Below are 21662 nucleotides of genomic sequence, written 5' to 3' on the forward strand. Positions count from 1 at the left end.
CATAATTTACTTTCAGTGTAGTCTCTACCTAGAGATCCTAGCTTGTATGGAAGACCATGAGCCTGCTTGAAGAGAAACTTGGCTTTGATTGAGCTTATGGCATACATCCCAAAATGTGCCTGAACTGTATTTTCAGTACGATGAGGATGTTATTGCAGGTGGCACAATTACAGGTAAGCTTGTCTGCACCAATCTTGCTCAAAACAATTATATGAAAGCCTCAACATATTAAAGCCACAACTATATGTCATTCATGTATTTTCCAAGAAAAAGCTTCATGGACCCATAAATACTGGCCATGCACAAAATCAATAGTTTGAAGAGCTATGTTTTGCCTGTCTCTTTTCCATAGACATACACAATATTTGTAATCTGCTATCCATCTATGGATCATATCGGCTCATGATCGTATCTAAGCTAGCCCTCATGACCTATCTCTTCAGGATTGGATTGATTCATGGAGGTCACGGAGAACAATTAGCCACAACAACTGTGATATTGCCTCTAGGGCATATGTTGGGAGACTGTTGGGCTTCTCTGTGCAGTTAGTTGGGCCACTATGAGAACAGTAAGTTGAATTGGATGGGTCAAGAGTAGAAGGGTCTAATCCAGTAGGACAGTTAAGTTAGTGCACAACTAAACTTTCTTAAAAGATGGGTTCTGGAATTAAAGTTCTGATTAATGACAACCATCTGTTCTTTTCAACAGATGGGGCCAGCCTTTGCCTTAATAAGAATACAGACACACATATGTAGTCAGCAAATCTCACATCAAAGTATGCAGACTTCTCTAGTGTCTATAAATAGACTGGGCTCCTTTTGTTCTGAATTTCTATAGAAGCATCCATCTATGAATTTAGCACATTACCAATCATGAAAATAACATTACCGGTAACAGTCAAACTAAACTCAAGTGGAGAGAACCCAGACAGACTTTTGCTTACATTATGAGAAGGCAAGGTTGATTTTATCTATCAGCTTAAATTTCTTGGCAACTGTTTAGCCTCTCAACAGAAAAGACAGAATTTCCAGCTAGAGAGTAACCTTATTACACTTTTTGTGCCCAGAATTAGAATGGGAATTTCCATGGTTCACTGGGAGACCAGAGACTGCCTAATACTGCAGAAAGTTCTGCATTTGATCATAGGTATGCTTGGGCAGCCAATTAGACTGGTGTTAGGAAAAACCTTCACTGAGATTTTAAAGATCTAATCTAATGCCTATCATATTAAATAATAGTGCCCTAAATTCACAATCTAAGCCATTGTAAAGCATTTGCCTTTTATTCCTTATTAAGTATTCTTGGCTCGTGTTGATTCAAATCGCTGAAGTTTTTGCTAATACCTGATTATTTGGAGGACTTTTCTCAACTCCAAACAGAATTTTGCCGCTCTAATGCACAACAGTGTCGCTATAATCATCTCACGCACATCTTGATGGCTCAAGATGGACCAGTTGCTTTGGTTATTTCAAAAAAGCCTGAGATACTTTCATCTCTGATGGAGTTGATATCCAATGTTGATAAACCCACCTTGTATTTGCATTGAAAACTAAAGAATGTTTGTCAAATTGTATTAATAACACTTACAATTGATGGACTAAATAGAATAGAATAGAATAGAATTCTTTATTGGCCAAGTATGATTGGACACACAAGGAATTTGCTCTCTGTGTTCATAAAAAAAAATACATCAAGAATCATAAGATACAATACTTAGTGATAGCATAGGTTACTAATAAGCAATCAAATTATACTAGGAAACAAAGCAATATAAAATTTAAAGATACAATGGTATCTTTAATAGTACATTGACAATCTTAAAATAATCTCAAATTGATTTCATCAGTTTTAAGATTCAAACTGATTCATCAAAAGATTTAATTTTAAGTTTACTGGACATCCCAAAAATGTATTTAAAAGAATGATCCAAAAGTGGCTGGAGGCAATAACGGGAGTTAAAATAGATTGGAAACCGGAAAATTTCTTATTAGGATTACTGCCTACAAAATACAAAAAAGAAACCCAGTACTTAATATTGCATATAATAACGGCGGCAAGGATTGCCTATGCCCAGAAATGGAAAAACAAGCTAACTCCAAGTGAAGAGGAAATAATAAGAAAGGTGATGGACTGTGCCGAAATGGACAAACTAACTAAAGAAATCCAGGGAAAAGAAGAATCAGAATTCTATCAGATATGGGATAAACGGTATAGGTGGATGGAGGAAAGAAATAGAAATCCTAGGCGATAAATAAGCAGAATGTGGTAGCTCTTCTAGATTGTTGTCGGTGTTAAAATGTTTATTCATTGAATAATATAAATATGAATGATTTTGGATAAAAGTACTTTCAAACAAATGTAGTGAAAGGAGAATGTTGGTATATCCTTTGATTTAAAATGCACAACTTAATTTGAATGAAGTATAAAGAATGATTGTAGTAATGCACGGAATTCAAATGTAACCAATCGACATGCTAGCTGGAAGACGTATTGAAGAGTGTTTTGTGTGTGTGTTATCCATCTAATTAAAACAATAAAAAAAAGAAAAAAAGAATGGTCATCAGATTTTCTTTGATGGTGATTTAAAAATAAATATGCAGTCATTAAATCATTTGATTTGGTAAACTATATATACTAGATGTAGATTAACAGGAAAAGTTAGATGAGACCACACAGATTCTGAAAAAACAAGTACTCTTTGTTAAGGTCTCTGTGTTAAATAGAGAATTTCAGGATAGTTTTTTTACCTGGATAAGGCAGCAAAGCCTAAATGTATTTTAGCTTTCCATACATTGGTATGTCTAGGTTAAACTACACCCATTCTACATAAGGCAGCATTTTAGACCACTTTGTGTTTATGTATGTGAGACAAAGAGAAAGATTTCCCATTACTAATTCCCTCCCCGCCCCCCCCCCCAGCAATAATGATCCTGATGCACAGAAAAATCAATTGAGTTTATAATTCTAGACTTTCTCAGTCATCCAGGTCCTTGTTGTCCCAAAGGTTCATTTTCAGACATTCTTTGTTTTTTTCTTTAAAGGTGTTTCACTTTTCATCCAAGAAGCTTCTTCAGTTCTGAAGTTCTGAATGATGGGAATGGAAGGATTTCACTAAGCCTTCCACCAATCTGGACTTTATGGCAGAGTGGGTAGATGGAAGCCTCTCCTCAGTGCAAAACACATGAAAGCCCACTTAGAGTTCATTCCTCATAGTCTGAGAGTCCTTCAGGTGCTTTTTTTTTTTTTTTTTTTGCAAACACCAAGCAAGCTTTATGTGTTTTGCACTGAGGAGAAGCTTCCGTCTAGCCACTGCGACATAAAGCCCAGATTGGTGGAGGGATGCATGATGGTTGCCCTTCTGGAATTCTGTCCTATCTCCACATAGGATCATTGGAGCTCAGCCAGAGTGACCATCAGGTTCTTGGTCACTTTTCTTCCTAAGGCCCTTCTCTCCCGGTTGCTTAGCTTGACCAGGCAACGAGCTCTTGGAAGAGTCCTGGTTGCGCCAAACCTCTTCCATTTGAGAATTATGGAGGCCACTCTTAGGAACTTTCAATGCAGCAGAAATTTTATTGTAGCTGTCCCCAGATTTCTGCCTTGCAATACTCCTTTCTCTGAGCTCTGCAGGCAGTTTTTTTGACCTCATGGCTTTTGCTCTGCTACAGTATGCATTGTCAGTTGTGACGCCTTCTATAGAGAGGTGTGTGTCTTTCCAAATCATGTCCAATCCATTTATTTTACCACAGGTGGACTCCAGTCAAGCTGTAGAAATGTCAGCAACGATCAAGATAAATGGGAGACACCAGAGCTAAATTTCACGTGTTGTTGCAAACAGTCTGAATACTTATGCCAATTTGATATTTCAGGTTTTTCTTTTTAATAAAATTACAGACATTTCTAAAATTCTGTTTTCACTTTGTCATTATGAATGTAGATTAATGAGGAAAAAATGGATTTCAACAACTGCAGAATCAGGCAGCAGCATAACAAAATTGACAAAAATGAAGGGGGTCTGAATATTTTCTGAATGCACTGTAAGTGCGAAAAACTTATAAAAAGTCATGAGTCACTTTTTTCACTAACTTTAAATGGTCACTAAATGAACTGTTGTAAGTTGAGGACTACCTGTATTACAGAGTCAGGTAATTCCCTTTTATTGCTAAGCTATGATAATTACCACAGAACTCTAGAAAGGAGAAAAGCCTGGAACTTGAATATTGAGAGAAGATGTTCCTCTCTCCACAAATTTAATGTACAACTGAATGTACAATTGGACTTGCATTCTTCATCCGGATGGAATCCAGGGAAACCTGAATGATTACACTGAACATTTAATGTGGTTAATGTGGAGTCAAACAAGGTTGGTTTATGATCTCCATAAAGAAACCCAAAATATCTAGCAGCGCCAGATGGAGATTCTTGATCTGTTTAGAAAAAGGAACAGCAAAGCCACTGGGGCTGAAATGATGAGTAACAGCAGACGAGCTGAAGAGCTCCAGATGTACAAAATGCAACATTTAATATTTCTGGAATTAAGGACCTCTCTCAGAACTCAGGGGTCATTTACAGAAGTTAAATGAAGCAAGATGAAGCACCAATGAAAAGATGCACGTCTTTGTAGTACTGTATGGAATAAACTCTGGAATTCTCTGGCAATGCCATCATATGAGAAATTGGCCCCAATTTAGATGATTTTAAAGACTAGCTGGAGACAAATAAATAGAAACAAAATGTTTATTGGGAACCAACATAATTATGTTAAATCAAAAGACAATAATTGCTTAGGGCTATTCACTTATGTCAGCTAAACAGTAATTCACTACAGCATGTGTTCACATGCAATATATTTGTATACAAATAGATGTTAGTGCAACGTCCTCAGTTTACTGCCCTCCAGATGTTTAGGTCTTCAGATCCTATTATCTTTTCATTATCCTGTGCTGGCTGAAATAATGGGGCTTTAAATCTAGAAAATACTTATTTGCATTTGAGTTCTAAAACTACATATTCACAAAGGTGAGTATAAGAAAATATTGACAATACAAACATCTCTTGTAATTTTCAGTGATTGGGGGAAAGCGTGAACTCAGTTCAACTCAGGAGCATGTTGGGAGACTGGCTGAGCTCCGTGTTCAAGGCCTTCAGATGTTCATAGTCAAATTGATAAACTAATGAGAAGAGAGAGAGAGAAAAAAAAACCCAAATGTTATATTAGATAGCTTCCAGTTTATCAGGAACTGCAAACTTTTTGCCTGTTCATATTTTGAATGAGTGACATCTGTGAACATTCATGAGAAGCACTATTGTTATGCAAAGTATTCTGTAGTTGAATAGAGCAATAAGTTAGTGCTCTGTCCCAAAATTATATTCTGGTCATATAAATACCAAACACAGAACAGCTCACAGCACATAGAGAAGTTTCCTGAGGATAGACTCCAACCTAGAAGAAAAAAAATCTTGCAACATGCCTAAGGTTATCCCAAAAACATCATGACCAAGTAGATATTTGAAAATCAGATTTCCAATCCTAGTACAACCCTGAAGCTATTAATACAGCTATTACAGTGGTGGGATACGGCCAGTACATCCCAGTATAGAACGCCCCATTCCGGTACAGTGCTCTGGAGGGCCCGCCCACTCTCCTAACCGCTATTTGAGCCAATCGGGGCATTTGCGCACGTGCACGGAGCTGCGCGCATGCACGTGGTGGGCGCCCGTTTCCATTGCACCGTACCAGTTGCAACAGGATCCGGAACCCACCACTGAGCTATTAAGAGATGAAATCATTTATCACAACAATTATAATAATGCAGTTAGTCCTCAGTTTATGAGCACAACCGGGCCCAACATTTATGTTGCTAAGGGAGAAATTGGTTAAGTGAGTTTTTTCCCCATTTTCTTGTCTTTTCTTGTCACATTTGTTAAGTGAATCATTGCAATGGCTAAATTAGTAACACGGTTGTTAAGTGAATCTGGCTTCCCCATTGACTTTACTTATCAGAAGGTTGCAAAAGGTAATCACATGATCAAATATCCAAATGTAAAATACATGACCACCATGGATGCTGCAATGGTCATAAGTGTGGGAAATGGTCATAAGTCATTTTTTCAGTGCCATTGTAACTTTGAACGGTCACTAAGCGAGCTGTTGTAAGTCGAGGACTACCTGTAATTATGGGGAAATCCCCCCCCCATTTTTTAATCTGAAAAGTACTCTTTTTGCATTTTATCACCAACAATCAAATGGATAAACTAGATACAGTGAAATATATCGGATATGCTTTAGTGACACCTTTGTAGTGAAGGAACAAGAGAATGGTGTCCCAGTATCCTGCTTGCTCCTATCCCTTCCCATCTTGCTGTGTAAATGTGAAGTGTTATGAGACAACTCACACAGCATTGCAGAGGTTCCCAAAGCAAAATATCAAAATGCATACACAAAAAGCAAATATGAAAGAGGTAAGTGAAGTGGACCAGCCACAGAGGAAATAGATGGACTCATGTGGAGTGATCTTCTGAAACTCTGTTTTGGATTCCAAAAGATCGTTGGATGCTGATTTCATGGGTTTCAAGCATACAACCAGAAAGACACTGGACACAGATTAAGATGCATATCCAGTTTTCAGAAGAATGCATAAAACAGATGGAAATAAAGGCCTTTTGGACATATCAGTGGAAGTTGGGGGAGGGAAGCAGGCGAAAATTTAATCCCATATACTGAAGAAGCAAAGAAACAAAGAGCAGCACTTTCCCCTTCCTCCTCAACCTTTCCTCATGTATTGAGAATAGGCTGGTAATTGAGGCAGAGTGAGAAGGGAAAAGTAAGTTGGACATTCCAGTAATCACTGCGCTTAAAGTGCCCGCTTTAGGTAGACAATACCACTTTATGGTTGAATACAAGGCAGACAAGGTAGCTCAGTCTCGGAGGCCATCTTGCATTTTATGTAAGGTGACCAGATGTCCCGCTTTTGGCGGGACAGTCCTGATTTTTAACAATTTGTCCCACGTCCCGCAGCATTTTAAAAGAGTCCCAATTTTCGGAAAGAATGCACGACAAGCTGGGGAACGGCAGGAGAACGGGAAGGGAATATATGGTTTTTGGCAGCCATGTGGCTATTCAGCCAGGATCAATGTTTCCTCTAAGGTGCGTGGCTGCGCGGCCGTGCACGTGGGAAGAAAACACCGTGCAGCAGTTTACAACTGCTGCGCAGTGATTTCTACTGTTACAGGCTCCGGAAGCAGGGGAGGTCCTTTGCAGGCAGCTAGAACTAGCCACCTGCAAAGGACCTCCCCGGACTTGTTTTGATGAGCGCGAGGCGACTGATGGTAGTTTGTGCCGGCCATGCCCGCTCAAACTATTGTCAGTCGCCCCGTGTTCAGCAAAGCAAGCCTGGGGAGGTCCTTTGTGGGCAGCCAGTCCTAGCCGCTTGCACTTGGCGCTGTGGCTTAAGTGAACCCCCAAATCCCCCGCTGCCACTAGAATAACTGCTGCTGCTGCCTCCTCCTCCTCCTCCAACAGCACCACCACATTTGCTGCCTGCTGCGGCTGAGGTGAAGCCACCAAAGTTCCCGCTGGCGCCCCTGCCTGTGGCAGCAGCGCCTCCCCCTCCGCTCAGAGCACCTGAGCTGGGCCCCGCATTACCCCTGCCCCCTCCTCCTCCGACGTGCTTTTGAGGAGCCATGAGGCCGTGGAGCCAGTAGGAAGATGGCGGAGGGGGCGGGAGCAGGAAAAAAATGCCTCATGGCTTCTCAAAAGCACGGCGGAGGAGGAGGAGGCAGCAGGGGTAATGCGGGGCCCAGCTCAGGTGCTCCGAGTGGAGGGGGTGGTGCCACCGCCACTGCCATGTGCGGAGGCGCCAGCGGGAGCTTTGGCGGCTTCGCCTCAGCCGCAGCGCCGGGCAGCAAATGTGGTGGTGCTGTTGGAGGAGGAGGAGGAGGTGGCAGCAGTTATTCTGGTGGCGGCGGGGGCTCGTCAGCATCTTCAGCGGCAGCCCTGCCCCCAGTGAAAAAAACCAAAGATGGAGCAGATCCACGCAGATGATGTCGCCGCAACATGACTGGAGGAAGAATTCTGGGAGTTGAAGTCCACAAGCCTTAAAGCTGTCAGGTTTGAAGACCCCTGGGGTTTTTTTCCCTAAAGGGTTAGGGGTGCAAGGATATAGACCAAATTTTTAATCAAGAACCCTCCCCCCTGTCAATGGTGTCCCGCTTTACAAATGTTAAAATCTGGTCACCTTAATTTTATGTGACCCTCCTTTTAAGCGCCGTCAAGAACTGAACGAATGCACCATAACATAGCAAGGCAGGAAAAACAATCTTAAGGAACCATCTGAAAGGAAGTCACCTCTTCATTTAGCTCCATTATGTCTCCAGTATAATATTCCAGTAAAAGGGGAATTGAGGAAAGTAGAAGAGACAAAAGAAAAATTTCTCAAACAATCTCTACTGACAATGTTTTGCTTTCGTTACCTCATTTATATGGAGGTTAATGAAATCTCTGTTTTCCACACATAATGCCTGGAATACTCCTGCAAGAAGAATTTTAGTGTTATATTTAGCCACTGAAATATTCAAAACCTCTTTTTCAATAAAATGTCAAACCTAAAACTAAATGTTAGTTAAGATTCCAGAAGTCCCAGTGGGAAACGTTGATGATGTCTCCAAAACTGAAAATTATTTCAGACATTTCCTTATGCTAGGATAAATGTTCTTTATTGGTTAGTGACAAAAATGAAGTTGACATTTGGAATTTTTGAAACAACCTAACATGGCTTTGAGTTACCTTGATTATTGTCAGAATTTTCAAATATTTGCCACTGGGACTCTTCAGAATTTAGGAACGATAGGCCATATCACCATTCATCAGGTTTCTATTACTTATTTTGTAAACATTCTGTAGATGGTTCTATAGAATTCTGCCTTTCATGAAATGATCTCATGTGGATATGAAGTCACATGACATACACAATGAGTATACGGTTTTTAACTTGTATTCCATATATGTAGACCATCAAAGCTATAATCCTATAGATAGTTGCTTAAATATATTCATTCTAAATTTACAGAATTGATGTCATTATTTTTTTATAACTATCTTAATTTTTTAATTAAGGCCCAAAGAGTGCAAGAGGACTTATTTCTGAGAAGGCATGTACAAGATTATCCATTGTTAGGATTTAACTGATAACAAATTCTGATTTTTTTTTGAGAAACAGAAAAAAAAATGAGGCAATGATAAATTGTTTGAAAGGATTAGAATAAAAATAATAGATTATAGAGAAAATGTAAATGATGCTGTAACCAAAGAGGTTAACTTATATTTATACTTATAACTGTTGTAAAAAAAAATTCGGAGATTTTCTTTTAATAGTCCTTTTCCCCCCTTTTCCTTGATTTTTCTACTTTTATCTTTTCCTTCTTCCTCTTTCTTTCAGTGTAAATATTAGTTCTTGTTAGTTATTTTTCTGTATACAAAATTCCAATAAAATTTTATTCAAATAAAAATATTTTTTTTAAAAAATGCATTTAATTCATTCAAAATCAATTTATGAGTGAAGTTAAAATTATTAGAATGATCATTTATGATGTGTCATATATTACTGCTGATAAAAAGGCATTCAGTAAGGAAACAAATGGCACTATGAAGAGATACTTACTGCTTGCATTTTCTAAGCGAATTAGGCAGTTTAAGAAGTCGTCAAATTCGATCTGTTGCTGATCATCTGAATACCTTAATACAATCAGCTGCAGCAGATAGTTATTGAGCTGAAATCCTTAAAGAAAGGTAAATATGAGGGTTTTAAAACTCTTTGTTGGCTAATCTTCAACCCAGTAATTTGAAAACATTCTTTTAAATGATATTGTCATGATGAATGAACTATAGGCGATTGCTCTACCTACTTCTCCTGCAGCGACAGCAGCATAATTGGTATAAAATAGCAGATTTGGGATCTATTTTTTAATATATGTCTCAAACAGTGATTAGCTGTGTCTTAGTAAAGACATGGGCCTGATGCTAATTATTCCTCAGGGAGAGCAATCTTGAAAATCTGGACTGAACTGAAGCTCACAACCCTCCTTTCTTTTTACAAGATATTGTCCTAAATCAAGGGTGTCAAACTCAATTTCATTGAGGGCTGTATCAGGGATGTGTTTGACTTCGGGGGGGCTAGGTGTGTGTGACCAGAGTGGGCGTGGCCAGCTCAATGTCAATCATGTTAGGGGCATCTGTGGTGGCCCAAGTGCTCTGCCAGCGGAAACGGACTCCTGAGTTCCATTTTCAGTTGCAATGGCCTCCTGCTGCCTTCTTTCAGTGAAAACGGAGCTTAGGAGAGCTGTGCGCAGCCCTCCCAAGCTTCGTTTTCACTGGCAGAGGCACTGCGGGCCAGTCCTTTACTGTGAGCCAGATCTAAGCACATCAGTGCAGGCCTTGAGTTTGACACCCCTGTCCTAAATTGTCCAAAATGATCACATATTGCAAAAGCCAGTCAGAAAAATTGGTACCTGTTGCTTTTAAAGCGAGACGAAGTTCATGGGAAGACATGGTGCCAGACTGATCAGAATCAAAGTGAAGGTAGAGGCTCTGAATCAAAGAGAGAGAAAAATGACAGCAGATAATAAGCATGGTTGGAATAAATTAAATGAATCATTGAGGCAAGGAGATTTTTCTTTTGAAGTCATAAATTGTGAACAAAAGCAAAAGGTTAGCATTTTAATGAAATGTGTTAATCTGAAAAACATACAACCAGATTCCCCCGCCCCCGATTTTTGAATAAATAGACCAATATGGCTTTCTGCCTACAATTTCTTTTGAAGTAAAGTTTTTGCCAGCTTTTGCAAGTTGGTCTGAATTACTCTTTATCAGAATATATGATAACTGTTATACAATAATATCTTGCATTGGATTTCTATTCAGCATTACACTTAATAGTAAACTATAGCAATTATCTACAGAATGGGCAAATACTTACATTATGGCCATTGTAACTATGTTTAAAATGTTAAAAATTTGAAAAACTATTTTCAAATGCACACAGAAATTATGAATTTAGTTTGAGAAATAATAGGCAGAAGTATGGAATCAGATTTCTAAAAGCAAGAATATATTTAGATGCAGTGCCTCTAGCCTCTAATTTTGTATCACTATCTGTTTTTCTCTAAGTGCCCATTTTCAGTACATGAACTTCAATGAACTACCTCACAAGGACTCAGGATACTATGGATTCTTTGTACATTATTTTGTTTTCTTAATCAATATTCTTACATCCTGCATTATTTGATTACATCCGTGGATAATGTATTAGTTTTAAAGAAATGGGTAACATCCAAAAACAGTTATAATTTATATATATTTGGAACCCAAAGTGCTTGTTAATGAGAGCAAGTTTGATTGTTAAGTGGTTAAGAGATGAAGAGAATTTGGGCCATTTGGACTCTCTCATCTGTGAGGAAGAAGTCTAGTGCAAAACATTTCCAGAAAGTGTTGCCTAAAAACTGCCTGGACTTGTCTGGGTGGCTGTTGGGAATCTAGTGCACACACACTCAGACAAAAAGGATGAGTACAATGAGTAATGGCAGGCAATGGAAAATTTCCCTGGTGCAGCTCAGGAAAGGAACAGAGAAAGACCAAAAACCTTGGGGAAGAGAGTAATCCTATGCAAGAAAGTTTTTTTTAAAAAATAACACTTCATAATGACAACTATTACCACATATAATATGCGATAAATATAAAGAAGTGATAGAACTACAAGCACAACACCTTGCAAACATCTCTTGGAAAAGCAAACAGACCTTGTTCTCATCCTGCTTATGCATTTAACTGAGAATATTAATTTAGATTGGAATAATATGGTATCTAACAAGTCAACTGCATACAATATTTAACCCTGAAATTCTGTTCCTTTGATTGAATCGGGAGTAAAAATTGGTGATTAGCAGACAGCATATATTCAGTCAACAGGGATGTAACAGGAACCCAATTATTGCAATTGCCTTAAAGCATGCCTGGAGTTAAAAGAGAAAAATCATGATTTATCATGGTCACTTCTTTTAGGAATTGTGAGAAAGCATTCAAATGTTCCTTTAGATTTTAGGGTTAATGTTCCTGTGGATCTAATGGGCTATTTCAAATTACATTTGTTGATAATTGGAGGAGACAGGCATCAAAGTCACCAGTGTAAATTGAAACATTAAGCAATCCCCCCACCACCACCACTTTCTGCTCATGAATCATCAGATTTTCTTTTACGATGTGTCAACAACAAGAGTTATTTCACTTGGCCTCATCTAGAGGAACATTCTTGGCATTTATTATTTCAAAAATAGATTTTTTAAATTTAGTTAAAAGTACTGTTAATGTTTCTGCAAGTGGCATGAATAACAGAAAAGAAACACTATTTTGTAGAATGATTGTTTTTTCCCCCTTTTAGAACATTCTCACTAAATTATAGATGTAATGGTTGTTAATCGTTTCTGCTCTAAAATATCTTCCAAAAGTAAAACAGTAGATTTTGCATCAGTTGAATGTGCATCAACTTACAATCCACTTTTTCAGTTTGTCCCAGAAAAGTTTGAATTCGTTGAATTCCAGTTTTTCATTCCCGCTGGACTGATGCAGTTCCGGTTAAGGAAAACAGTAATGGCGGATTGAATCTCATATATAATCTTGGTATCCTATTCCATGAATAGTTTTATTTTATACAAATTAAACCTGTTGAATTAATAGGCTGTTTCCATAGATCAACCATAAGCTGTTCTTTTATATCAAAGAATCATCTGTAGAATTATCTCTCTAGGTCTCTTTACCAAAGTCAATGCTCTACCACAGAGAAACATTGGATTAAAATTCAGGTGTTGCTCCCAAGTCTGGATTCAAGAAATGCTCTATACATGCAATAGGCTATGACTAGACTCGGGTAACATGGGCTGAAGGAAATGCTGAGACTCTCATGCCATGACTCAGAAGCTCAAAGAATGTAAGACTTTGGGAGCTTGTAGAACTCAAAACATCTGCCCAGCATCTTCTCTTTATTGTCTCAAGGGCCTTGGAATCTGTTGAAACACACTCTGCTTTCCCTTATGTTCTGTCTTTATTTTCTTTGGCTCACTGCTTCCTTCCCCTTTTCCATACTATATACTGAATAGGGTTGACCATGAAAGAAAACAAAATAGAATGATGAATATGTATCTGTGTATGGTATGTTCTTTACTGTAAAGTATTATCTACTGACTTTGATAACCTGCACTTAGGGAGGAAAGAGCTAGGCCTATGTTCAGAAAAAGTGCTTATATCTACCTATGTTTACTCATCAAGTAGCACTGGTGGAATTGATTCCTTCTCCTTTGCATCATCTTCCAAATCTATTCCAGAAAATCTGGAAACCTTCAAAGATGATTCAGAGGGCAGGGATGGTATACCCTTCCCTCTCCTATCGGTTCACAAATGTGAGTGCACTTGTATTCAGCCTTCCGTACATGCGCTTTGGCTAAAAAAAGTGTGGTTTATCTCTAGCTGAGATTCATGCACATATTTTGATAGTGAATACTAAGTGAGTCCTAAGATCTCATGTTGTCTTTCTTCAATATCTGACATATATTTTATGTTTGAGATGGCAAAGTCTCATAGAGGTGATTGTAGCATTTTCATCACATTCACTCAAAGAATTCTTCATGCTTATTTCAAAGGATACAGCCATTAAGGAAATGATATTTTTACATGACAGGAGGCTTATTTTCTTGAATTTGATCTTGTCTGGTCGGGGAAGGGGAGGAAATCAGCAGCATAGCATACAAAAACAAATTCTTTGTCTCCAACAATTTCATCTCAAAGTTCAATAGCACAACTGTGAATATTTTATTTTTCGTCCCCAGGGAAATATCATGATGTAAAATTGAAATATGGTAGCTTCTGTCCTTCCAATACAGTGGGGTCACAACACAGAAAATGATCAAGTATTCATTACAATGTCAGCTTTATTTAACTACTTTTGGACATTAATCTCTGTACAACTCCCTGCTAGAATTAAGTTCTACTAATTATTTGAACCAGGATGCATATTTCCAATCTGATTGTAACATTTGTTGTCCCGATCCTTCCACTACATTGCTTTGCATTGACAATACTAATCACCAATAGCATTTATGCATCTGTTCTGTATTTATGCTTCATGGAGTGTTACTGGGGTGAAAATAGATAAATTGTCATTAGACCATGGTGGATATTCTGGTTCCGCTGTCAAGAGTATTTGGTCCAAAAACATAGCCTCTTTTCATTATGGTCAAGTTTGTCATAAAAATTATGGATTAATGCTGATCATCCTCTATATGTTTCATCATGAACTCACAGAGACTCTGCCAGATTCCTTAAGCTATTCTCTTTTTAAACGAGTCTTTAAAAAAAAAGGACAAAGAAAGATAAAATTCAAGCACACAAATTGGTAAGCCTTATATGGTTGTAGAGAGACATTGACGGTCAGTAAGTAACCAAGAGAACTGAGCCCAGACTGATGAAATGTTCCATCTGCTAGATGTCCATGGCAAATATTTAGCAAGAAGAACCTTACATGACTCTTTCCTTGAATATCACATCAGTTTTTTTTCTTCTCTTTATCCAGTTTTTATGAAAGACTGAACTGACAGATCTCAGCCAGACTTACTTTTAAGAAAGAATGCATGGGATTGGACTGTAAATCCAGGTATTTACTTAATCTGTTGTGTGCACATTTATCCAATTCATCATTATATGGGACATGAGACCATTCACCAGTTGGGTTAGAGGAGCTATGGCCATGTTGACACTTACTTTTTTCCAACACAGCATTCAGGATATATTCAAGTTCCTCTGCACTGATCTCCATGTCCTGCAGTTACCGTAAATAAAGGAAATCAGCCTTTGTGGGTTTAAAATGCAATTTAAAAATTATTATTTTGTTTGGAAGAGCTCATCATTTGAAAGATAAAATGCCCTCTAAAGCAACAAAAACAATAACACAACGAGAGGACTAAATCGCTATAGGGAATCAAGTTCATTATATTTGCTTAACTCTATGATGGAACAACTGTATTTAATTATATCAATAGCAATAAAATGCATGTAGAGTTTTTCTAATATACTGGAAACAAGCATCTCTGACATTAATTGGATATCAACATTCAGGGTTTCTTTTTTTGGGGGGGGATCTGAACCTACAATATAGAAGCATGCTCTTCCAGATGTTGAGGAATTGAGAATCTCACTGGGCTGCATCCATCCTGCTAGACTTTCACATGTCTCTATATAATGAGCAAATGTTGTCACTGTCACTTTATTTTCCTATTGGGGTGGAATTGTCTGGGTCAGTGACAGAGTTCCCCATTGGTACTTTGGGTCAAGCAGACCCGATCACAATCTGCTCTGGATTAGGATACTTAATGCCTCCCTAGCAGCTATGAAACAAACCACTATTGAAGAACAGACTACAACAGATGGAGAGGAGACAGTCTTATGGTCATCTGAAGGATAGCTGACATTTGGGGTTTCCTCTTGGCGTCATGTCCAAGAGTGTCTGCGAAAAAGTGAATTGCTGCAATGCCAGAGGAAACACTACTTTTATGCTAGAAATGTTAAATCAGCTTCAATTTGCCTCCACAGACGGTTACTGTTGAGATGGAAGCTAAGTTGAAAGGACATATTTTGAAGAGAATTTGGCTGCTGGGGTATATCTGTGTTCTGGTGATATGGATAAGATAAGAGAGGTGTTTTGTTTTGTTTTGCTTTTCACTAACCCAGGATTAAATCTGGCTGTTTTACATGAAAAGCATACTGTCTGCCAGTAAACCATCACAATTCTAACAAGATCTATAATTTTTATTAGTTGACTTGCCGGTCCTGAAATCTGCTTGAACAAATCTCGGAATTGCTTTTCTTCTTCTGTTTCTTGTTGGGGTTGTGTTGGCTCAGGAATCTGAAATTACCCAAAGATGATTGATGGAGAAACAAACAAACAAAAATCATCACTATTTGTATTACCATATGTCAGATTAGATCCATTTCAGAAAAAGAGTATATTAATATGTTTTACAATAGATTCTGTTATTCTTTAATTTGATTGGTATTCTATCACCCTTGTACAACTGAAAAGAATAATTATTTAATAATAAGATTGATTTGGTCCTTAATTAAATTTTGGTGACATACCTCTGGCAAATCAATGTTGACATTTCCATCCATCTCCCTATAAAACATGAATCCAGTTTTTAAAAATCTGATTTTCCACTGGAATTTCATAAGAGAAATCAGATCATCAGGATTAGTTACAACAGAAAAGCAGTTGTAAGGTTCTATTGTGACAATCAACATCAGGAAGCTGTTATGGCCTACATGAAAATAAATGTTAACAGCAGATGCCAAGATAATTTCCTGGTAACAACAAGATTTCCCCCCAATAATTTCTCAAATTTATGTATTTTTTAAATCAGAAAATGTGTGCAACTGTGCACTCATCCTCCTGCATTCTGGAGCAGTGGAGCAAGATCTTAAAAGCAGGTAAAATTTAGTAGACACTGGCATAAGTCATCACTTAGGAATTGGAGTGGCCAAATTATTTTCAGAGCCTTCAGATATTATTTCTATAGCTTTTCAATGATGATCAGTCGCTAATGGACTTTTGTACTCTGGTTGAGTGAGAACCTTGATATACTTACTTTGTAACTACTCTCTTTTCAGAAAAAACTCTTAGACAGAAATCAGCCTCCTGTTGTGGCTCATATGTAGTTGGAACAATGATGTAATCGCCAGGTGGTAGCTCAAATCTATCAGAAACTTCCCTTAAGTTGATATAAGTTTTGCTCTTGGCTTTGGAAGCATGGTAGCGGAAAAAATCCTTTGTCAAGTGTTCATCTTTATCGGGACTCTGAAATTAAATGTTCAGATTATTTAGCAATAGCACTTAGACTTATATACCGCTCCACAGTGCTTTACAGCACTCTCTAAGCAGTTTACAACATCAGCATATTGTTCTCAAAAATTTGGGCCCTCATTTTACCAATTTCGCAAGGATGGAAGATTGAGTCAACCTTGAGCCCATCAGGATCAAACTCCAGGCAGTGAGCAGAGTTAGCCTGCAATACTGTATTATAACCACTGCGCCACCAGGGTTCCTATTTCTTAGTTTGACTGATATGTCTGGCATTGTTTTCTTTCCTTTCCTTTTCATTGATTGAAGAATATTTTCATGCACTTTGGAGTTCAGCTTCTACATTCCTATACTTATTTATCATCCCGCCATTTAGTCATCACTTTATAGATCATGCTGTACTTTGACTACATGTGCCACATTAGAGCACTAAATATAGGGACTTCTATAAATGGAAATCCAATATTTGTTGCCTAATTATTTTTTGGAATTTGTTGTTTGGTGATATTTAGCACTTTTATATTTTTAAGAAGTAAGACAATGAAAAGGGGCTTTAGACAGCATCTCATTGAATCTTAAGCCAAAGACGTGTGCATTTTACTCTCAGATCATGAATTAATTTGATCTTAAAAGGCCATTGAAGCCTCAAATGGTAGAACCAAACACTTTTATTTTCTGGTCACAACTAGGTGAAATAAAGAGTTAGCCAGACACCCATCTTATTTATGAATTCACTTCAATAAATGTCCTTTCCAAAAGACAACTGGACTGTCTTAGTTTTTTCCTTGAAATTTCGGTTCTCATCCAAGAAGCTTCTTCAGTTCAGAAAGTCCAGTTGTCTTTTGAAACAATACCTTTGGGACCACTTCAATAAGGTTGAGACAAAATCAGCATTTGCAAGTATGAATTGCAAAGAACTAAGCCACAAATAAAGTGGCTTGATTCTAAGCCATACTTAATAGGGAAGGAAAGACTTTGGGACCACCCTCACTGGCCTGGGAGGGCTCAAACAGTGCTAAACATTGTAGACCAGATTTCTCCAGCCAACACATTTCAGGAAAAATCTATGACTGCATATCTGGATATGCAAGTTGGAGCAGGGAGTTCTCCATAGAAATACCTCATAGATAGCATATCCTATTGTTAGCAGTGCAGCTCCAAGTTTCCTGAGTTTGCGGCGATTCTTCTGCATCAGGGCAGCTACAAATGTGCACTCATCTTGACCCTCATCTTTTTCTGTCAGTTGGAGCTTGAACTGGGGATTGGTCCAAAATGTTTCTGAAATCAGTCAGCAAAAAGAAGATTGTGGGTGGTTTATTTTACAACATCAGAATGCTGGCCCATCACCAGTGCAGGCTACTCATCACCCAAGGACAGATAGTGCCCTCTTCCTTCCCATTCCCAGGGCGTTTTTATTTGTTCCCATCTGGCTTAATTATTTCTGCCATCTTTAATCTGTTGGGTTTTTTTTTTGCTGCTGCTCCATTGTTCCTGTGAAGATATTATCTAGCTTCAAATGAAGCTGCCTCTTTATGTAAAGTAGTGGTCTTAAGCCAGTGGTAGGATTTAGCTGCTGGCTAAATCCCACCACTGGTTCAGGTGAATCAGTAGTTGGAAGGACCCACTGGCCCTGCCCACCTCTCCCCTCCCCTCCCAGAAGTCTCCACAAGGCCCGCTTTGGATGCCAGGTAAGTGCAGGGACCGCACAGAGGGTCTGGGAGGTCAAAAATCGGACCTTCCAGAAGTCCGAAAACAGGCCTGGGGAGGCTGTTTTCACCCTCCTGGGGGCTCGGGGAAAGCCTCCAGAGACTGGGGAGGGTGAAAATGCCCCCTTCTGTGGTACAGGAGGCCAAGTAGGCTACATCCACCATGTCCACACTCACCTAGCAACTGGGCAGAGGACTGGTTGCTAACATTTTAGAATCCTAACGTTGTCTTAAGCCCTTCTAAGTAGATGGTCTTCAACATTTCATTCCATTCTAATAGCAGCCTCATCTCTGTTTGGTTGCAATGTCAAACATACCCCCTCCAGCTGTTCTGTGCTGCCAGAGTTTTGTATTCTCCGCTTGTCGGCAGCTGCATTTTTTAAAAAAATAATCCTGTAATTGATCCAATAAATGGCCCATTAAGTGAATGAACTATGCTCAACCCTAGAAGCTCATGTTCCATTCAACCCCTTACCTCTTCCAACAGGCACATTTTTTAGTTTCCGTCCAGACTCAGTGAATACATTCTTTGATTATGAGAATAAATTTGGGGAATGCATTAGTGGGGGGAGGGGGGGGTAAAAGCAGAGGGAATCCATTGTAACTCAGTGTCCATTCTGCTGTAGGTCATATAGCATACATTTTAAAACTGCTATGAGCAAGGAAATGTTTTCTGGCATAGCTATGATTTTCCTTTAAATTTGCCCCAAGGGAAATCTAGAAATAATTACATGAGCAGTTTCAGTTAGAACTAACTTGCAGGATACCCCAATAACTGAGCATTCATTTGAGTTTGATTCTGTATGGCTTAAGTTGCTTATTATATTGATCTGTTTTTTTTAAATGCAATTTTGAAACTTTCATATACAGAATCAAAGAAATCTAGATGGCTCACAACAAAAATCTGCTAAAACTATCACCCATCATTTCTGAACAAATGACTGAGGAATTGTGGGATATTAACAAGGGCTTGTAGGTGTCTATGGAGATTCTCAGTCATCCTGATCATACTTGTCCCAAAGGTACTTTTTCAAGAGGCAACTGGACTTCCTGGTTTTTCTTTGAAGACGTTTTGCTTCTCGTCCAAGAAGCTTCTTCAGCTCTGACTGGCTGGTCCTTCCATTCCCCACCATCCAGTCAGAACTGAAGAAGCTTCTTGGATGACAAGTGAAACATCTTCAAAAAAAAGGAAGTCCAGCTGCCTTTTGAAAAAGCACCTTTTGGACAAAGGGCTTGTAAAGGGTGCCACAGCCTTTCTCTGAAGAATATGCAAGTGGGATGAAGCAAACGTGCAGACCTATGAAATTTCGGCAGCCCCCAGCAGTGGCACCTCTGACCCAACTGCCTTGGTGAATGGACACTTCCCATTTATGAGCAGCATTCTCTTCAAGAGCATCTGGTGTGAGGTTACAGATCTCAACTTTCTCAAAATGAGACAGAAAATCGTCAAACTTCATCCTATGCATGACAAAAAAGAGAAATAATTCTGTGGATTACTTGAACACCAGTCAATAATCATATTCAAGTTACCTTTTTTATTCAATGATTTAGTTGCAGCTCTTTAGAGTGATTTTAAGTACAGTATTTCAGGGCAAAAGTTTGAGAATTGATATGGCCCCTACAGATGCATATCAGGATTTCTACCACTAGATGGCAGCAATGACTTATGGATGTGGTATCTGGTGGCACTCTCTGGGCTTGTTTGTGTGCTGTGTTTGCTTGGTTGTAGCAAATAAACAAGCTCAGAGAGCACCAAGGACTACACACTTTAATTCTGAGCTACAATAGAAGAGCTTCTCTTTTACTGGAACTTATGGAGGCCTCTGTCTCTGATCTGAGTTGGATTTTAGCTGTGTAGGTCCAGTGACCAAGGCTTCAGCTGGATGGATTATCTGGGAGCATTTGAGTCTGCAAATATTAAATAAGGGGACAGAGACTGTGAGTAGGACCAGGTGTGTATTAAATCCATGCCACCCCCACCCCCAGACTTTCCAGAAGGTGACATCTAGTAGTGAATTCATTCTTGGGTGAGAAGGTGGTGTTTGCCAGCTCTTAAAGAGGCAGTGATCAGGGGTGGGTTCACTACTTCTGTTACTGCCGGTTTGCTCAGCGACCTGCTTTGCGTGCACGTGTGTTTTGAATGCTTGATGTTGCTATACACGCATGCACAGTAGTAAATGACCTCCCCCCAGATATTAGGACAACGACTGATCTCCGCTCCTTCCGTACGAAACTCAAGACCCACCTGTTCCAACTAGCCGGCCTGGCTTAATTAGAACTCTCTAACCTCCCTGGCAATTTTAAACTGTAAATTTAAATCTTTGGGGTATTTTATTGTTTTAATTGTTGTAATTTTACTGTTATTGTTTTTTAATTTCGTGGCTTTTTATTTGAATTGTTAAATGTTGATGTATTTACCTCCTCCATGCCACATGCCTATTTATTTGATTGTACGTCGCCCCGAGTCCCTTCGTGGAGAGGGCGCGACTGATAAATTGAATAAATAAAATAAAATTAAAAAAATTGCTTCTGCATATGCACAGAAGCAAAAACCAAGATGGCGGCGCCTACGAGCGAACTGGTTTGGGGGAGTGGCCAACTGAGTTACTACCTACTCGTCTGAACCTCTGGCATGGATATTATGTGGGTCTCCCCTTTGTGGGGAGGCGGGGTAGTTTAAGTCTGTGAAGCATGCAAGATAATTCAAGAAGGAGCCTAGATGACATTATTCTACTTTATTTCCAAGATTACATTAACAGAATCTTTCAAGTGTGAAACTACATCTCTCTCCCTTGTCACCTTTACAGTCCCAGAAACTAGGAAGGGACCCTTCTGGGATGTTTGCCATACCTGCATTCCTTCTCCAGCTAAGTTGCCTCTTATCTGACTATTGCCCTACCTAAGGTCGTTACCACATACTAGTACAAAATCACTGTTCGGGGAAGAGAGACGTATAAGTCTAATCCCTCAGAATTTGACTGATCCAGAAGTTGTTCTTCTGTGAGGCTGAACTCAGACAAACTCAGAAACAAGAACCATATAAATGTCTGGAAATATTTTTTAT

The 21662-nt window shown here is 38.9% G+C and overlaps 1 protein-coding gene across 1 annotated transcript in view; it reads right to left on the reverse strand.

The window, feature by feature from the left end:
- Positions 1-4790: 4790 nt before the first annotated feature.
- The window catches only part of CAPN9 (calpain 9), a 41881-nt gene continuing 25009 nt past the window's right edge, over positions 4791-21662 (reverse strand). Inside the window, exons 10-21 of the mRNA XM_081944818.1 lie at positions 19896-20056; positions 18013-18170; positions 16681-16889; positions 16175-16211; positions 15861-15941; positions 14801-14858; positions 13689-13750; positions 12539-12607; positions 10504-10582; positions 9657-9773; positions 8470-8528; positions 4791-5168 (exon numbers count right to left, since the gene is read on the reverse strand). Coding sequence (XP_081800944.1) covers positions 5142-5168; positions 8470-8528; positions 9657-9773; positions 10504-10582; positions 12539-12607; positions 13689-13750; positions 14801-14858; positions 15861-15941; positions 16175-16211; positions 16681-16889; positions 18013-18170; positions 19896-20056 — 1117 coding nt within the window. The 3' untranslated portion in view covers positions 4791-5141. The remainder of the gene's footprint in view (positions 5169-8469; positions 8529-9656; positions 9774-10503; positions 10583-12538; positions 12608-13688; positions 13751-14800; positions 14859-15860; positions 15942-16174; positions 16212-16680; positions 16890-18012; positions 18171-19895; positions 20057-21662) is intronic.

This window comes from Natrix helvetica (genome assembly GCF_964273705.1).
Source record: "Natrix helvetica genome assembly, chromosome: 2".
Lineage (NCBI taxonomy): Eukaryota > Metazoa > Chordata > Lepidosauria > Squamata > Natricidae > Natrix > Natrix helvetica.